We start from the raw sequence: 18,432 nt of genomic DNA on the forward strand, positions 1-18,432 counted from the left end.
ACTTGATTTCAGTTGTATGCAGTTGGTTTAGACTTCTATAGTGTGTGAAACTGAAAGCAGTCCGGTGTCTTTAGAAGTGACCTTGCGCAAGGGCTATTCAAGTGAATCATGCCTACGTGTCTGAAAGTCTTTGTTTCTAGTGGACGTGGTCAGTAGACGTGTCTCTACTTCCACTAATGATTTCTGTATTCTTTCTGTATCTCTTCTCACAGCGGAACTGAACAACGGGATAAAGAAGGAGGTGTCAAGTAAAGATGTCGCTCGGATCTGGGTGAACGACGACATGAAAGTGCGGAGCTTCTCACCTACACTAGTGAGTGGTGTCGTCCAATCGCTGACTCTTGACCAAAAAGGCGAACGGCGTAGGAGTCCTAGTAAAATCCGTTCTCCCTGTTCAATGACACACTCTAGCAGTCTCAAGGAGTTTTCACTCAGAGTTCGATTTGTTACTGTATTTTTTTTTCTTCATTTGTTTGAGTTGGTTTCACATTGCCAAATGTCTAACAAGCTAAAATGCCTTAACAAAACCATGTGTTCATGCAAGTAATTTGTTTATTGGAGAAAAATGCTTGCTTTAAATCCGTTTATGATTGTCGATTAAGTGTAACTTGCGCGTCCCCAAACTTCATATTACTTTCGCTTTGGTCTTCCAACAACGTGGGAGGAAACAGTGCAATAGCTGCTATAACTGCGATACGAATAGGCTATATTCAGTAGCCACATCCCTGGTATAAACCCCCGTCTCCCTCAGATGCGCTAATAAATGCCCTGCTACTCACAGAATATTTCAGAGATATCAAGTTATGGTATTGCATGCGTTTCATCAAATGCTTGCAGTCAAACAAGCAATAATACTCCTCTGGTTCTTTTCCTGTGTTTGGTTCGGACTGCATTCTCACCTGCAGAGAACTGTACCATGGTACTAATGGAATCGGACCAAAACCACCCTTTTTGAGCGAACCACTGTGCGCTGTTTTGTTTGCTCACAACCGAGGGTAGTGTTCATACCAGTCCAAACTAAGGTGGACAAAGAACCGAAGTATGGTAAATTAAAAATCTCCAAACCAATTTGGTGTGGAAGCCCCCTTATCGATAAACGGCAACAACACAATGATTCCCTAATAATTACTATTTTCTTTAGGATTCAACAGAGCCTTCTGAGAATTTAATTTAATAGCCTGCTGAGTTTCTGTGAAATGCTTCAGACAGCTTAGTAACAAGTGATTATGTCTTTGTGTAGAAACTCCCAGGAATGGAGGAGGAGGCTGAGGAAGAGGAGGATGAAGAGTTGGGTCATGCTGAGACATACGCTGAGTACATGCCTATGAAATGTAAGGCTGAGGACTCAACTATTTAGTTTCCTTTCACGTTTACTGAAGCTGTTAAGCCTTGTTCACACTGGCAGTTTGAAGGGACATATCCGATTTTGAATCTGATATTTTTCCTGTAACCTGAACAGCCAAAAATCGCATTGAATCCCATATTTCAAGTCACCTTAATAGGTGGTTTAAAATCAGAGACAAATCTGATTCCTGTCCATGGAACTTGTCTGAATGGTCAAATTGAATTTCCCCTCACGTGATTTTTAGTCGGTTATTTGGCATATCTTATTGTTTGGTAGCTAATCTGAGTGTTTGACATGTATGTGGTAGCTAATTAACTTAATTGTTTACCAGCAAATTAGTGAATGTGCTAGCAAACTAAATGTCTAGCTAGCTTAGGTGACTGCTGTGGCTAGCCAAAAATAATATTGTTTATACTTTGAGGCTATAAGTGTTCTTCCACTATGATTTCAAAGATTCAATGCAGATCGGAGACTTCCATCGTTGTCACCTTAGCTTGCTATACAACAACTTCTGATGGATTGAGGGAGCACAAGCACCACTAATCAGCCTACGCCTCTGCACACAAACCTGCCATTGCCATGGCAACTAGCATAGCCAGGTCAAAAAATGACTACAGTCTGAGCAAGCACACCTCCGATGTGGTCACTTGCTGTTTGGACAGTCAGTATTCCAAAATGGATTTTAAAAACAAACCTGATTTTGCACTTTTGAATCCTGAAGTGTGAACGAGGCTTAATACTTATCATAGTCAAATAATATTGACTGATGAAAGATGGGTGGAGCCCATGCAGAGGTGCACACTGAGTGTTTGCTTTGAGGGTGCAGAGGGCTTAATGGAAAACAAAGATTTGATTGGTCAGCTGGCTGATTTGTTGATTGATGGTTCCAGTGAGGATCGGGCTGCGTCACCCAGACCCAGTGGTGGAGACCAGCTCCCTGTCCAGTGTGAAGCCTCCAAACGTTTGGTACAGAATGTCCATACCAGAGGAGACTGTCGATCGCGGCTGGCTGTCTGCTCTGCAGCTGGAGGCCATCACATACGCTGCCCAGGTAAAGAGCCTACACTTACGCCACTGCTCACTTGGCCAGATAAAGACCCTACTACAGCTTGGCACTGCTTTATGTACTAGTGTAGATGAGCATTCACATACTGAAATTTTTCTTGTCTCCATAGCAACATGAGACATTCCTCCCTAATGGCGACCGAGCGTCCTATCTGATAGGAGACGGGGCCGGAGTAGGCAAGGGCCGGACCATCGCTGGGATCATCTACGAGAACTACCTCCTCGGTAGAAAGAGGTCACTCTGGTAAAACTGTAACTAGGGTTACCTGATACATCCCATTAATGAAACAAGATGAAACTACACACACGTATTCACACACACCCATTTCTTAAAGGCTATTCCGTCTTCACAGGTTCAGTGTTTCTAATGACCTGAAGTATGATGCGGAGAGGGATCTGAAAGACATAGGAGCCAAGAACATTCAGGTCCATTCACTAAACAAGGTAAGAGGTTGCCCGCTGTGTGCAGATGTACTTCTCCATGCTTTTTTCTTACATGGTAATAAATTGAAGAGGATCCTTCACACTGGATATGCTTTTCATATCTGCCTTCCAAAATGACGTGTTCACATGCATGTCAAGGAGTTGTTCGCCTTCACTCAAAACCCATTCTATTTTGTCTGTCCCAGTTTAAGTATGGTAAGATCTCGTCCAAACACAATGGCAGTGTGAAGAAGGGGGTGATCTTCGCTACCTACTCCTCTCTGATCGGAGAGAGCCAGTCTGGAGGGAAGTACAAGACCCGCTTCAAACAGCTGCTCCACTGGTGTGGAGAGGACTTCGACGGAGTCGTATCCTTTCATTGACCAACAGATGACTACTGTAAAAACAAATCATAGAAAACATAATTGCCCTTAATACAACTTGTCCACATTTATACTGAGTTTGTAATCTGTAACTGCCCTTAGTAGGAGTTGTTGTAAACCGGTAGATGGAAGTGTCAGTTGTTTAGTGACGATAACACCTTTCCTTAATCCAAGCCCCTTTTAGATTGTATATGACGAGTGTCACAAAGCCAAAAATGTCTGTCCCATCGGGTCATCCAAACCCACCAAGACTGGACTGGCAGTCCTGGAGCTGCAGAACAAACTGCCCAAGGCACGGGTGGTGTACGCTAGTGCCACTGGTAAGATACTAACCGCCTAGTGAGGAGTCTGCTGGCGTTTTCATGCTTCAAATGATGAGCAGAGTCATTATTCTACCTGAACCATCTGTCGTGTAGCTCCTAAGTGCGCTATATGGAAAAGATGGTGGGAAGTATAGTACAAGATACGATAACCTAAATGAACAGAAGTGTTCTCCATCTGTGTGTGTGGTATTTTATCATTATTTGATACGTTTCTTTCAGGTGCGTCTGAGCCCCGTAACATGGCCTACATGAACCGGCTGGGAATCTGGGGAGAGGGGACACCTTTCAGAGAGTTCAGCAACTTTATCCAGGCTGTGGAGCGCAGGTGAGGGAGACGGACACACAAGTAACTCGTCATAGTGGTGCAGCGTATTTGTGGTTTAAAAACGGCCACAGAATGGAGGCAGCAAGGGATCTTGAAGTTATGACTCTTGACAGGTGGAATCTGTAGAGGCAGAATGTCTTCAACCCTTAAAGTGATACAAAAAATGAATATGCAGATAAATCTGTTTTGTAGAAAAACTTCTCCTGCTGAAGTCTTGTTATACTTCCCCTTGTCTACTGATATGGTATCTAGCGTATCACAAAATACTTTCTACTTTCTAAGAAATATCTATTCCAAATAAACCTTTTCCTCCCTTGCATTCCCTTTTCCTCAGAGGTGTTGGTGCCATGGAGATAGTTGCCATGGATATGAAGCTGAGGGGGATGTACATTGCCAGGCAGCTGAGTTTCACAGGTGTCACGTTCAAGATTGAGGAGGTTCCCTTGACAACCCACTACATCAAGATGTACAACAAGTCTGTACGCCTGGTAAGGAGCCTTGACCTAATCCTAACCTTAACCATTTTCCCTAGGATCTTTTCAGAAACAAACTCTGTTTTAACCCTGTCCTGTCTTTCAGTGGGTGGCTGCGCGGGAGAAGTTCCAGGCGGCTGCTAACCTGATGGAGGCAGAGCAGCGGATGAAGAAGTCCATGTGGGGTCAGTTCTGGTCGGCCCACCAGAGGTTCTTCAAGTACCTCTGCATTGCCTCCAAGGTCCGCAGGGTGGTGCAGCTTGCCAGGGAGGAGGTCAAAAACGGAAAGGTGGGTGGGATTTTTCAGAAGATAAAAATACGAGATTATGTCATTGCAGTAATCTAGATTGATTTTTTTACATCAGATTTAAGAAGTTTAGGAATACTGCCACATGCATATTGGTTTTAGTGTATTGTGGTTAGTTTGAGAGGAGGTGACTGGTGTTCTCCCGTATGTTTGTCTGTGAACCCAGAGTGACTAGAGGCCTATGTCTCTCTCTGTAGTGTGTCGTGATTGGTCTTCAGTCGACAGGAGAGGCCAGAACACTGGAGGCCCTGGAGGAAGGAGGAGGAGAGCTGAACGACTTTGTTTCCACCGCAAAGTAAGTTTTCACCCAGGCAGGGAGTCCGCTGGTCCTTAACGTCTTTTAACCTCTCTGGGATATGTGGGACGGTATCGTCCCACCTCACCAACAGCCAGTGAAAGTGCAGAGCGCCAAATTCAAAACAAATCTCATAATTAAAATTCCTCAAGCATACAAGTATTTTACACCATTTTAAAGATAAAATTATCGTTAATCCAGCCGTTAATGTCTGATTAAACAAAAAAAAATGCTTTACAGCGAAAGCACCACAAACGATTGTTAGGTCACCACCAACTCACAGAAAAACACAGCCATTTTTCCAGCCAAAGAGAAGTCACAAAAGGCACAAACAGAGAGAACTAATCACTAACCTTTGATCTTCATCAGATGACACTCATAGGACTTCATGTTACACAATACATGTATGTTTTGTTCGATAAAGTGCATATTTATGTCCAAATCAAATTTTTACATTGAGTTACGTTCAGTAGTTCTAAAACATGCGGTGATTGTGCGGAGAGCCACATCAACTCACAGAAATACTCATCATAAATGTTGATGAAAATACAAGTGTTATACGTGGAATTAGAGATACTTCTCCTTAATTCTTAGGGCTGCAATCCTAACAGGATTGATATGACAACAGCTAGTGAGAGTGCAGAGCGCCAAATTCAAACACAAGTCTCATAAATAAAATTCCTCAAACATACATGTATCATATACCATTTTAAAGGTCATATTGTTGTTAATCCCACCACCATGTCCGATTTCAAATAGGCGTTACAGCGAGAGCACCACAAATGATTGTTAGGTCACAGAAATTCAGCCATTTTTCCAGCCAAAGAGGAGTCACAAAAAGCACAAATGCAGATAAAATTAATCACTAAACTTTGATGTTCTTCATCAGATGACCCTCATAGGACTTCATTGTTACACAATACATGTGTTTTGTTCGATAAAGTGCATATTTATATAAAGAAATCTCAGTATACATTGGCGCGTTACGTTCACTAGTTCCAAAAACATCCGGTGATATTGCAGAGCCACACATTTTTCAGAAATACTCGTTATAAATGTCGATGAAAATACAATTGTTAGACATTGAAATATAGATACACTTCTCCTTAATGCAACCGCTGTGTCAGATTTAAAAATAAAAAACAAAAAAAAACAAATACTTTACGGAAAAAGCAAACATGCAATATTCAGAGTACAGCGTTCAGACAACAAAGCAGCCAAAAAGATATCTGCCATATTGTGTAGTCGACATTAGTCAGAAATAGCATTATAAATATTCACTTACCTTTGATCTTCATCAGAATGCACTCCCAGGAATCCCAGTTCCACGATAAATGTTTGATTCGTTAGATAATGTCCATTTATGTCAAAATAGCTTATTTTGTTAGCGCGTTTGGTAAACGAATCTAAACGCGCGTTCAGGCCCAACCGAACGTCTGACGAAAAGTTCTAAAAGTTATTACAGCCCCTAATTCGTTTTACAAGTTTCTAAGTATAGAATCAATCTTTAGGATGTTTTTATCATAGATGTTCAATAATGTTCCAACCCGGAGAATTCCTATGTCTGTAGAAAGCACGAGAGAGCTAACTCTCTCGGGACCGTGCCTCAGAGCCTGTGGCACTCTGCAGACACCTGGTTCAATCAGCTCTCATTTGCCCCCACCTCACAGTAGAAGCCTGAAACAAGGTTCTAAAGACTGTTGACATCTAGTGGAAGCCTTAGGAAGTGCAAAATGACCCCATTTACACTATTGGAATGGTAAAGAGTTGAAAAACTATAAACCTCAGATTTCCCACTTCCTGGTTGGATTTTTCTGAGGTTTTTGCCTGCCATATGAGTTCTGTTATACTCACAGACATCATTCAAACATTTTTAGAAACTTCAGTGTTTTCTATCCAATACTACTAATAATATGCATATATTAGCATCTGGGACAGAGTAGCAGGCAGTTTACTCTGGGCACCTTATTCATCCAAGCTACTCAATACTGCCCCCCTGTCACCAAGAACTTAAGCTGACTGTGTGTTTGAGCAGTGCTGGTTCAAAAGCCTGCACACCCAGTGGCCTAGTCCTCCAGATGGAGAGTTACCCCAATTTTACTGTGTAAAACAGGGTTATGTTTGACTTAAAGGCATTTCTTTCCAGTGGTATCATTATAGCTGCTATTGATAACTGGTTGCATGATTTCCTAGCAGCACCATCAAGTCAACGTCAGTCGATACTTGCACAAATGTCTATTCTGGAAACGCTTACCTGTAACTGTTTGCTTAACTGCAGTGCTGAAATTCATACTTTTAAATAAACTTTTATCGAATACAACCACAGACCGTTTCCTAATTTGTGATGCTCACTCAGCACGAATGCGCTTGTGTCAACTGAATCTCAGATTACGTAGTACGTCAAGGCCGCTACGTCTCCAGTTGAGCAACACAAATTAGGAAAAAGTCTGTATTCAATAAAATGTCATCACCCCACGGAAGGAGCGCAGTTGTACAGGCCAAAGAGGTACATGAAGGTGTTTTTTTTTATGACATTTTTACAAATATCGACTGATGGCTCCTCAATGTTGCGAGCAAAGCGCACGACCAGTTATCAATACTCAACTCTGACTAATATATGAGAATGGCGTTGACCGCTCCTCAGCTAGTTTCTGATGGGGAATATTATCGTCTGTGTGATGCGCGCTGACATTTGTATTAAATTGCAGTCCAAGTTAAACTTCATGCAACCTGCAGATACCCTGTATGAAGAGAACATACTGAGAAACAACTTGGAATCTATTAGGACATTATATTTAACATGTATTGTGGATTGTTATTGTGATACTTTTCTTATTGGTGACATTGAGGCTAGTATTGTTCATCTGTAATGCTAGCTAGCTGTATGCTAGCTGTATGCTAGTACTATCTCTAACAAGGTGTTTGCCCTCTCCCCTCCCAGAGGTGTTCTGCAGTCCTTGATAGAGAAGCACTTCCCTGCTCCAGACAGACAAAAGCTGTTTAGTCTGCTGGGCATCGACCTGTCGGTCAAGAAGACGCCATCGCCCAGCGAGGCCGCCGCAGAGCAAAAGGGCAAGAAGAGGAAAGGTACTGGAGGGAAGGCAGTAGGGTTGTAATGATTCACTCGATACTCATTGGTCCTTGTTTCAAATGTTTAAGATATGATTGCATTGGTCTGCGGGACCCAAAATCGATTCAAACGTTACGAATCGCAGGTTCACAAACTTTGTACCATGCCTTCAGAAAGTATTCATACCCCTTGAGTTATTCCACATTTTGTTACAGCTTTATTTCAAAATACCTTCTTACCCATCTATTCACAATAGCCCATAATGACTAAGTGAAAACATATTTTTTTTTTTTTTTTTTTGTAGATGTATTAAATTAAATGCACAAATATCTTATTTAGGTAAGTATACACACCCCCTTGAGTCAATAACTCACCTGGATTGTGCAGCATTTGCCCATCTTTATTATTTTTTAAATTCTTCAAGCTCTGTCAAATTGGTTGTTGATCTTTGCTCAACAACCATTTTCAGGTCTTGCTGTAGATTTAAGTCAACTGTATCTCGGCCACTCAGGAACTTTGAATGTCTTCTTGGTAAGCAACTGCAGTGTAGATTTGTTTTAGGTTATTGTCCTGCTGAAGGTGAAATCATCGCCCAGTGTCTGGTGGAAAGCAGACTGAACCAGATTTTCCTCTACGATTTTGCCTGTGCTTAGCTCCGTTTCGTTAAAAAACATTATCCTGGAAAAGCTCCCCAGTCTCTAGCGATTACAAGCATACCCATAACATGATTCAGCCATCACTGTTTGAAAATCTGGATATCCAATATATGTTTATTTTTTTTAAATCTACCAATAGGTGCTCTTCTCTGAGGCATTGGAAAAACCTCCCTGGTCTTTGTAGTTGAATCTGTTTGAATTCACTGCTCGGCTGAGGGACCTTAAAGATAATTGTGTGGGGTACAGAGAAGGTCATTCAAAAATCCTGTTAAACACTATTAATGCAGACACTGAGTCCGTGTGACTTGTGAAGCACATTTTTACTCCTGAACTTATTTAGGCTTGCCATAATAAAGGGGTTGAATACTTATTGACTCAAGACATTTCAGCTTTACATTTTTTTTATGAGTAAACATTTCCAAAAACGTGATTCCACTTTGACATTATGGGTTATTCTGTGTAGGCCAGTGATGACAAAATCCAAATGTGAACCATTTAAAATTCCGTTCAACAAAACTAAATGTGGAAATAGTCAAGGGGTGTGAATACTTTCTGAAGGCACTGGAATTAGGTAGACAGTCATTGATCTTCAAGTCATTTTGCATGCCGAACAACACCAGTAGCCTTGTCAAACTGTGCGCAGTTGTGCGCTGTCCAACGAGAGGTAGGCCTATTCCTGATCTGGCACATCTGCGTGTCACCTTCAGCATTCAAATATTTGCAATATGGCTTGCGCAATAGAAGGCTTTATTAGTTAAGTGACAACCAATGTAATTCGCTAGGTTATTTTTATGAAATGCGCTGTTGAAAAATTGCGTTTTACCAGAATATAACTCTCGCAAGCTACCGCCCAAGTCAACTCTCATCTGGCTGTAGGTGGGTTACATGCTGATCAGGGCTTACATGAGACTTCAATTGTTTAAGTTCATCTGCAATTGTTTCAAGCAAAAAACTTCCAAAACTATCATTGTATATGGTCATTTTTAGATATACAGGGTAAAGTTGATAATTTCACAACGAGGACATCAATCACTTTTGCTACCCACATTGCATGGTCGACGCGGGGGAAAATAAGATAATTTGAAGTGTTTTCAGATCAAAAGTGTGGGGTGGTAGCTGTCCAGTTTCCCTTATGGCTCAGCTCAGATGCCTACATACACTAGAGGTCGACCGATTTAATCGGAAGGGCCGATTTCAAGTTTTCCTAACAATTGGTAATTGACGCCGATTACATTGCACTCCATGAAGAGACTGCGTGGCAGGCTGATCACCTGTTACGCGAGTGCAGCAAGGAGCCAAGGTAAGTTGCTAGCATTTAAATTGATCTTATAAAAAACAATCAATCTTAACATAATCACTAGTTAACTACACTTGGTGGTTTATCTAGCCTTTTCTGTGTTGCATATAATCAATGCGGTGCCTGTTAATTTATCATCGAATTACAGCCTACTTCGCCAACGGGTGATGATTTTAACAAGCACATTTGTGAAAAAAGCTCTGTCGTTGCACCAATGAACCTAACCATAAACATCAATGCCTTTCTGAAAATCAATACATACGTATAGAAAAAAAGTGAAACCTGCATATTTAGTTACTATTGCCTGCTAACATGAATTTATTTTAACTAGGGAAATTGTGTCACTTCTCTTGTGTACTGTGCAACAGTCAGGGTATATGCAGCAGTTTGGGCCGCCTGGCTCGTTGCGAACTGTGTGAAGACCATTTCTTCCTAACAAAGACCGTAATTAATTTGCCAGAATTTTACATAATTATGACACAACATTGAAGGTTGTGCAATGTAACAGCAATATTTAGACTTAGGGTTGCCGCCCGTTTGATAAAATACGGAACGGTTCCGTATTTCACTGAAAGAATAAACGTTTTGTTTTCGAAATGATAGTTTCCGGATTTGACCATATAATGATCTAAGGCTCGTATTTCTGTGTGTTATTATGTTATAATTAAGTGTATGATTTGATATTTGATAGAGCAGTCTGACTGAACGGTGGTAGGCAGCAGCAGGCTCGTAAGCATTCATTCAAACAGCACTTTCCTGCGTTTGCCAGCAGCTCTTCACAATGCTTGAAGCAATGCACAGCGCTGTTAATAACTTCAAGCCTATCAACTCCCGAGATTAGGCTGGTAATATGATAGTGCCTGTAAGAACATCCAATAGTCAAAAGTATATTAAAATACAGATTGTATAGAGCGAAATAGTCCTATAATAACTACAACCTAAAACTTCTTAACTGGGAATATTGAAGACTCATGTTAAAAGGAACCACCAGCTTTCTCATGTTCTGAGCAAGGAACTTAAACGTTAGCTTTTTTACATTTACACTACATTTACACTTTTACTTCTCCAACACTGTTTTTGCATTATTTAAACCAAATTGAACATGTTTCACTATTTGAGACTAAATTGATTTTATTTATGTATCATATTAAGTTGTGTTCATTCAGTATTGTTGTAATTGTCTGGTATGGGCTTTTTTTTGGTCCTCCAATCGGTATCGACGTGGAAAAATCATAATCGGTTGACCTCTACCATAGACATGTACATAATTACACTCACAGAAGTCAGCTCAGACCAATCCAACTCGGAGGCCCAGCTCATGAGCTCCATCAGCAGCAGATTTTAATATCATGTTTTTATGCAACAAATGTTAGTGTATAGCACCGAATTGCATCAGTTTCGTTCCTCTAATCAAACCGAATCACTTCAAACTAAATGTATCGGAGTCCATCTATCTAGATGCTTATTGAATTGTCTTGAAAGGGAAAGATGCCCAACCCTAGCAGGCGATGGGTCTGATGGGACAGCGAAGAGTTTGATCTTAGTTTTGTTCAGTTGGTTACTTCAGCAGATCTCTACTTGCCTATCCGGTGTTCTTTTGACATTTTTATTTTGTATTCCCCCCTCCCCCCTCTCCCCAATTTTGTGATATCCAATTGGTAGTTAGTCTTGTCCCGTACGGACTCGGGAGAGGCGAAGGTCGAGAGCCATGCATCCACTGAAAATTGACCCCACCAAACCGCACTGCTTCTTGACACACTGCTCGCTTAACCCGGAAGCCAGCCACACCAATGTGTCGGAGGAAACACTGTACAGCTGGCGACCGAAGTCGGCGTGCATGCGCCCGGCTGTCACAAGGATCGAACCCGGATCTGTTGTGACGCCTCTAGCACTGCGACGCAGTGCCTTCGACCGCTGCGCCACTCGGGAGGCCCGCCTATCCAGTAGTGTTTTTGTGTGAACCTGTGACTCATCCTAGGTGTTATGTAATGTTCTGGCTTATTGTTCCACAGATGAGAAGTGAATCTTTAAAAGGGCCTTATTGTGGGAGACTAAGTGTTTTGGCTGTTTACCAATTGTAATTTTCCCTCTCTCCCAGCAGGTGCTGAGATAAAGAAACCAGAGAAGCGGAAGAGAAAGTCTGGTGGTCTGTCAGGGAGCAGCTCTGACGACAGCGAATCGGAGGAGTCTGATAAGGATGATGCGGAGAGTGACGACAGTTTCAAGTCGGTCAGCTCAGGAGAAGATGATGATGACTTCAACCCCTTCAAGGATGATTCCAGCGAGGATGAGGAGGATGGTGAGTGAGGGAGATTGTTGATATTGAAGACGTTTGACTGCTACCGAACATTGTCTTATACTTTCTGCCTCTTTTAGACCCCTGGCTGTCTGGAAAGAGGAAAGAGGCGAAGAAAGGCAAGGAGAAGATGAATAAAAAGAAGAAAAAGAAGAAGAGCATTGACCCAGACTCTATCCACAGTGCCTTGTTAGCCTCTGGTCTGGGCTCCATCAGGCCTGCTTTTACCACCCCCATAGTCAAGACCTCCAGCACACCTGCCATAGGTGAGTTAGTAGCAACAACGCACCTGCCATAGGTGAGTGTCGTGTCGAACTTCTGTGCAAATCCCCTTTTGCCATCTATGTATTTTCCAAAGCATGAGTTAGGGTTGTATAACCAGTCCAGGATGAGCAGATGAAGATATTCAACACTTAAGGTAAAAATGTTTTTTTTTTAATGATTTTTCTCTCCCTCTAATCCCTCCATCAGCCAAGGTAGAGGCAGATGACAGCTGTATGACCAGTCAGGATGCTGTGGAAGATGCTCAGCAGATGAAGAGAGATCTGTTGGACCAGCTGGAGAAGCTGGCTCAGGATCTACCCCCCAACACTCTGGATGAACTCATAGACGAGCTGGGAGGACCGGACAATGTGGCTGAGGTAACGGGTTGACCTCTTAGATGTAATGGCAAAATGTAGATTTTCGCCTCAATTGACATACCCAAAACTGCTATTCCTGTGTAATTACATCATTCCGACATGCAAAAACATGGTGTATTTGGAAGGAAGACATCTGGGAGATTGAGTAAATGATCAGAAGATAGATAGGGTTATAGTTCAGAAAACACTAGATGAAGCACACAAACTTTATATTTAATCTTTCATTGACAAGCTATATGTGAATTATAGAGCTGGATACATATCAGATGGCTTCCACAACATGTGAACAATGGCAGGTAGAAAAAATGGGATTGATAAACCTAACTAGAAATGGGCAGATGTTTTAGTAAGTCAGGTGTGGTCACGGGACATTTCCAAGTGTCCCTAAACCTCTCCAAAGTGGCATATGTCTGTAAATTAGATCATTTCAGTGCTATTACACATTTGCAATCCCTAACTGATATTTGTTTAGTATAAAAACACAATCTCTACCGTATCAACCTCATTCAAACGTGGTGGTGTTATGGGGTATCCAGGGTACATTCAAGTGTCCTTTCAACCTCTCCAAAGTGTCCGAATGTGGTAATTGCACTGTTTTTGCACACTGGATGTGCCTAAACGTTATTGTTCACTATGAACAGTGTAATTTCTACAACACCAACCTCAAACATTGTGGTGGTGTCGGGGACATACAGGGGATATCCATGTGTGTAAAGAAAGAAGAAAAAAAAAGTTCCTCAAGTGCCTGAACGTTTAGCCTAGGCATATCCAATGTATTAGTCCCACATACAAATGAACAATATAAAAACAACAGATGGACAGTACCAATCAAAAGTTTGGACACACTTACTCATTCAAGTGTTTTAATTTATTTGTACTATTTTCTACATTGTGGAATAATAGTGAAGACATCAACTATTAAATAACACACACCTAATCATGTATTCACCAAAAAAGTGTTAAACAAATCAAAATTAGATTTAGATTCTTCCAAGTAGCCCGCCTTTGCCTTCATGACAGCTTTGTACACTCTTGTGGTAAAAATAAAGTTTTAACCCACTTTCTGGTCTTGAAGGCTACTACCAGGTCCTCTATCAGAGCATCAGATAGATTGACACCCCCCATGCTGGCATTGTAGTCCTTCACAGAAACAGGAATAGGGACATTCGTCCTCACCCGTGCCCCATTGGCAATTTTCACCCTCCTTGAGACATGGTCGCTATTGAATGCCTTATGCTGTGAGGTGAGCATGGTTACTTCCTTAGTGTCCTTCCGTTTCACAAAAAGCAGTTTGTTAGTCTTGATCCAACGTATGGTCCCCCTCTCCACTGTCTTTGTCATGTCGTTTACCTTGGTCTTTGGGAAATCGATTCTGTTAGGGTGAATGGTGCCACAAGCCCCTATTTCCTTTTTCAAGAGGTCTATGAAAAGTGGCTGTAGAACCATCAGACAGGGTGATTGACATGGCAGTGGGGGGGTGAAGACCTTGACCGGCAGGGGCGCTCGCTGGGAAGGGGTGGCTCCCAAACGTCGTCATCCAAATCTTCTGCATCCTCCGCTCTGTGGTGAATAAAATAAAGGGCTGTATTGCTGTAAGACACACAGAATTACAGTTGACTAAATTTACAAAACGACTACATTAACCTAAAAAACCAAACCCCAAGCGACTCACATAGGTGTGAAGCACACACACGATGCAAACAGAAACACTTTGGAGACCAAGGCAGAGGTGCGAACCACAAATGGACATAAGTTAAGTGGCCCCTCAAGTTACAAGTATTAAAGTTAGAACAGCAAACGGTGAACTACTATGAAAAATATATAATTCCAAAGTAGTTGTCTAACATTGAAATTACTTGTTACATGGGCCTATGTAAACTAAATCCAAAGCACAAAAAGCAGACGACTTCTAAAAAAGAAATGCATATAGTAAATTGGCTATAAAAAGTCTTAAAGTGAATCCAGTATGCTAAAGAGATAATCTGTTTACAATGTAGCGTGCTGGGTGCGTCTCGTCTCTGAGCCAGGTAGCAATAGTTTGCATTGCGCGTAAAAGGTTCTAGGCCTTGCTTTGTCCCAACCAGGTCAACGGAATATCCCTGGCAAGTTTATCATTGGCTACAAGACTGTCAAGGTGCCGTAGTAGCCAATCCCCTGTGTAATAGATGCCTACAGCGTGAAAGCAGGCAAAGTCATATTTTTGATGCGCAAAGATAGTCACTCTGTTTTGCCATTAAGTCCTACATCGTCAGATGACATTGGCAATAGGCTGTTAGGATTAATTTGATACGCCCCATGTAGCATTAGCTCCAACACAGTCCAAATAGAAGCTTACCTTGTAAGATGTTTGGTGTAAACGTTGTGTAAAATAGAAATGTTGACGCTTGGGGCTGGTGATGAATAACAGTAGGTCACAGGCAGGCAAATAATATATCCTCAAGATCTGAGTCCCAGCTTTTGGTGTGTGTCAACGTGTTCCATTTTTATTTTGTTTATGCTTCACAACGCTAGCCAGAATGTAGGTAGCAACATTTGGACCTTTTTCACTATCTTTACGTCTCTTTTTATCCTTTTTTGTTTTGTTCCCACATTGTCTCTGCTATATTCCAGATGACAGGCCGTAAAGGTCGGGTGGTCAGTAACGACGACGGCAGCATCTCTTACGAGTCCCGCTCTGAATTGGATGTTCCTGTGGAGATCCTCAACCTCACAGAGAAACAGAGGTTCATGGACGGAGAGAAAGTAAGGGAGGACTGGGAGAGAAATGGGAGAAACAAATGTTTAATTGTCACAACGTGTAGGTGCAGTGAAATGTGGTGTTTTACAGGGTCAGCCATAGTAGTATGGCGCCCCTGTAGCAAATTAGGGTTAAATGCCTTGCTCAAGGGCACATTGGCAGATTTATTTTTACCTTGTTTGCTCTGGTTTTTTTTAACCATTGTTCACCAGTAATTGAAAGGTCAATCTCTGTGCCCTTGGGCAAGGCACTTAACCCAAATTTGCTCCAGGAACGCCGTACTACTATAAGAGGTAGAGCCCAGAGCCAACTTCTCTATATGCTTGGCTACCTGAGAGGAGGGAAAAGTAATACACCATGATTCTGTCTTAGGCGAGGGGTACAAGCACAATGACTTGAGAAATGTAGGTTGTGGCCAGTCTCCTTGTTTGAGTCACAAATGTATAGCATCAGTTGAATATATTGTCCACAAACCATTAGCACAGAACCATTCCTAACCTTGTTCTCTCCAGAACATAGCCATCATCTCGGAGGCGGCTAGCTCCGGTATCTCCCTGCAGGCTGACCGGCGGGTGAAGAACCAGAGGAGGAGGGTCCACATGACCCTGGAGCTGCCCTGGAGTGCAGACAGAGCCATACAGCAGTTTGGTGAGAAATCTTGCTCTTGCTGTAGTTTCATTACTCCCATACAATCTGAAGCACTGATACTTTTTTTGTGAAAAATGCTATAGAAATAAAAATGTCTTCACTCTAGTCTTGTGGGATTTACTTGCCTCTCAATAATGTTGCTTATTTTACTTAATTTACCTGTCATGTCTCTGGGGGTTTCCACTATGGGACTAGTAGGTATTTAGAATTAATTAAATGTGTGTTCTGCTCAATGCTACCATTGTCTGACATCTTGTTCCCTCTCTCTCAGGGAGGACCCATAGGTCTAACCAGGTGACAGCTCCAGAGTACGTGTTCCTCATCTCTGAGCTGGCTGGGGAACAGAGGTTTGCCTCCATTGTGGCCAAGAGACTGGAGAGCCTGGTAAGAACCTGTCCTGTCAGTGGTTCAATTGAGCTGACCAGTTGAAAATATGGATATTATCCCCCTTGTTTGAATTATTGAAGTTTGGCTGCTGACGCTACATGTGATCTGTGTATTCCACAGGGTGCCCTCACGCATGGAGACAGAAGAGCAACAGAGACGAGAGATCTCAGCAGGTTCAACTTTGACAACAAAGTAAGTAGATACACCACATAGGAACACGCTGTGTGTGAGTGTAGGGTTCAGTTTCTAACTTTCTGCTCCACTCCACAGTATGGCAGAAATGCACTGGAGATCGTGATGAAGTCTATTGTCAACCTGGACTCTCCGTTAGTGAATCCTCCTTCGGACTTCGAAGGGGATTTCTACAAAGGTGTGTCTGGACAGATCTTGTAATAGTCATAGGATTTATCTCTGGGCAATTCCTTGGTAACAGAATGATGCTCAGATGTTAACTTTAAAATGTTTACCAAACAAAACCCAATAATTGCCAAGTTGAACAAGGCAACAGTAAAAATGCTGATGATGCAGCCTTGGGGCAATCAGAAATTATTTTTAATTGAAGGATCTCTATGGCAAGATGCGTCATTCACCCAAGTTTTAGTCAAAGTCAGGCCAATGTCTGAGATTGCATGGGTTAGCTAGACTCATATCCCTGAGCATGTGTGCCAAATTATCAAAGAGATCACGAGACATAAACATGTGCCCGTTATAGCGCCACTCTGGTCGATATGAATGTTCTTGCATATGTAGTCTTGACAGTGTTTGCAACATGTTTACCAAGTTTTGTTACAATACGAATATCCTTGACTGTTTTATATGCATTTATTTGCCAGAACACGCCCACGTGAATATTTATTGGACAATAGCTACCTAGTCTGGAAAATATTGCATTGAGAGACCTTTGTCTACAGATGCCACATATCACGGTACCAAAACGTTATGATAACAACATTTTAGAATACCGTAGTACCGTTTCATATGATACTACCACATTTTTCAGCCCTACTGTTCTAAAGAACCGGTTAGCGCCGGTTATATAAGGTTTATGTAGTCCATTTTTTTGTTTATACATTTTAAACAACAGCATCCAGTCTCTTCTATGCGCAAGTCCAATAATGTATTTCAAGTTCATGCACATCTCCTGTGTAATGAGCCAGCCACATCCCCTACCAGCCATCACTCACCTGTTTCTCTTTGTCTGCACTTCTTGTGCATCTATTCCTCCATCAGTCTTTAAAATATACAGTACCAGTCAAAAGTTTGGACACACCTACTCATTCTAGGTTTTTTTCTGTTCTACATTGTAGAATAATAGTGAAGACAACAAAACTATGAAATAACACATGAAATCTTGTAGTACCCAAAGAAGTGTTCAACAAACTTTATATTTTATACTTAAGGTTCTTCAAAGTAGCCACCCTTGGCCTTGATGACAGCTTTGCACACTCTTGGCATTCTCTCAACCAGCTTCATGAGGTAGTTACCTTGAATACATTTCAATTAACAAGTGTGCCTTGTTAAATTTGTGGAATTTCTTTCCTTAATGCATTTGAGCCAATCAGTTGTGTTGTGACAAGGTAGGGGTGGTATACAGAAGATAGCCCTATTTGGTAAAATACCAAGTCCATTTTATGGCAAGAACAGCTCAAATAAGCAAAGAGAAACGACAGTCCATCATTACTTTAACATGAAGGTCAGTCAATCCGGAAATGTCAACAACTTTGAACGTTTCTTCAAGTGCAGTCGCAAAAAGCATCAAGC

At 41.8% G+C, this 18,432-nt stretch overlaps 1 protein-coding gene across 7 annotated transcripts in view; it reads left to right on the forward strand.

The window, feature by feature from the left end:
* Positions 1 to 18,432, forward strand: part of sbno1 (strawberry notch homolog 1 (Drosophila)) — a 33,438-nt gene that overhangs the window by 4,259 nt on the left and 10,747 nt on the right. For 4 of the 7 annotated variants that reach the window (XM_036977532.1, XM_036977535.1, XM_036977537.1 and 1 more), the window contains 20 exons: positions 213 to 313; positions 1,241 to 1,331; positions 2,236 to 2,396; positions 2,521 to 2,654; positions 2,764 to 2,854; positions 3,040 to 3,201; positions 3,401 to 3,536; positions 3,759 to 3,864; positions 4,199 to 4,352; positions 4,444 to 4,626; positions 4,842 to 4,939; positions 7,881 to 8,026; positions 12,061 to 12,261; positions 12,339 to 12,524; positions 12,730 to 12,899; positions 15,510 to 15,641; positions 16,149 to 16,284; positions 16,556 to 16,668; positions 16,792 to 16,863; positions 16,942 to 17,041. In XM_036977532.1, coding sequence (XP_036833427.1) covers positions 213 to 313; positions 1,241 to 1,331; positions 2,236 to 2,396; positions 2,521 to 2,654; positions 2,764 to 2,854; positions 3,040 to 3,201; positions 3,401 to 3,536; positions 3,759 to 3,864; positions 4,199 to 4,352; positions 4,444 to 4,626; positions 4,842 to 4,939; positions 7,881 to 8,026; positions 12,061 to 12,261; positions 12,339 to 12,524; positions 12,730 to 12,899; positions 15,510 to 15,641; positions 16,149 to 16,284; positions 16,556 to 16,668; positions 16,792 to 16,863; positions 16,942 to 17,041 — 2,673 coding nt within the window. The remainder of the gene's footprint in view (positions 1 to 212; positions 314 to 1,240; positions 1,332 to 2,235; positions 2,397 to 2,520; positions 2,655 to 2,763; positions 2,855 to 3,039; positions 3,202 to 3,400; positions 3,537 to 3,758; positions 3,865 to 4,198; positions 4,353 to 4,443; positions 4,627 to 4,841; positions 4,940 to 7,880; positions 8,027 to 12,060; positions 12,262 to 12,338; positions 12,525 to 12,729; positions 12,900 to 15,509; positions 15,642 to 16,148; positions 16,285 to 16,555; positions 16,669 to 16,791; positions 16,864 to 16,941; positions 17,042 to 18,432) is intronic. The other 3 variants (XM_036977534.1, XM_036977536.1, XM_021602918.2) reach the window with 1 other exon arrangement.

The sequence above is a fragment of the Oncorhynchus mykiss genome, chromosome 5 (genome assembly GCF_013265735.2).
Source record: "Oncorhynchus mykiss isolate Arlee chromosome 5, USDA_OmykA_1.1, whole genome shotgun sequence".
Classification (NCBI taxonomy): domain Eukaryota; kingdom Metazoa; phylum Chordata; class Actinopteri; order Salmoniformes; family Salmonidae; genus Oncorhynchus; species Oncorhynchus mykiss.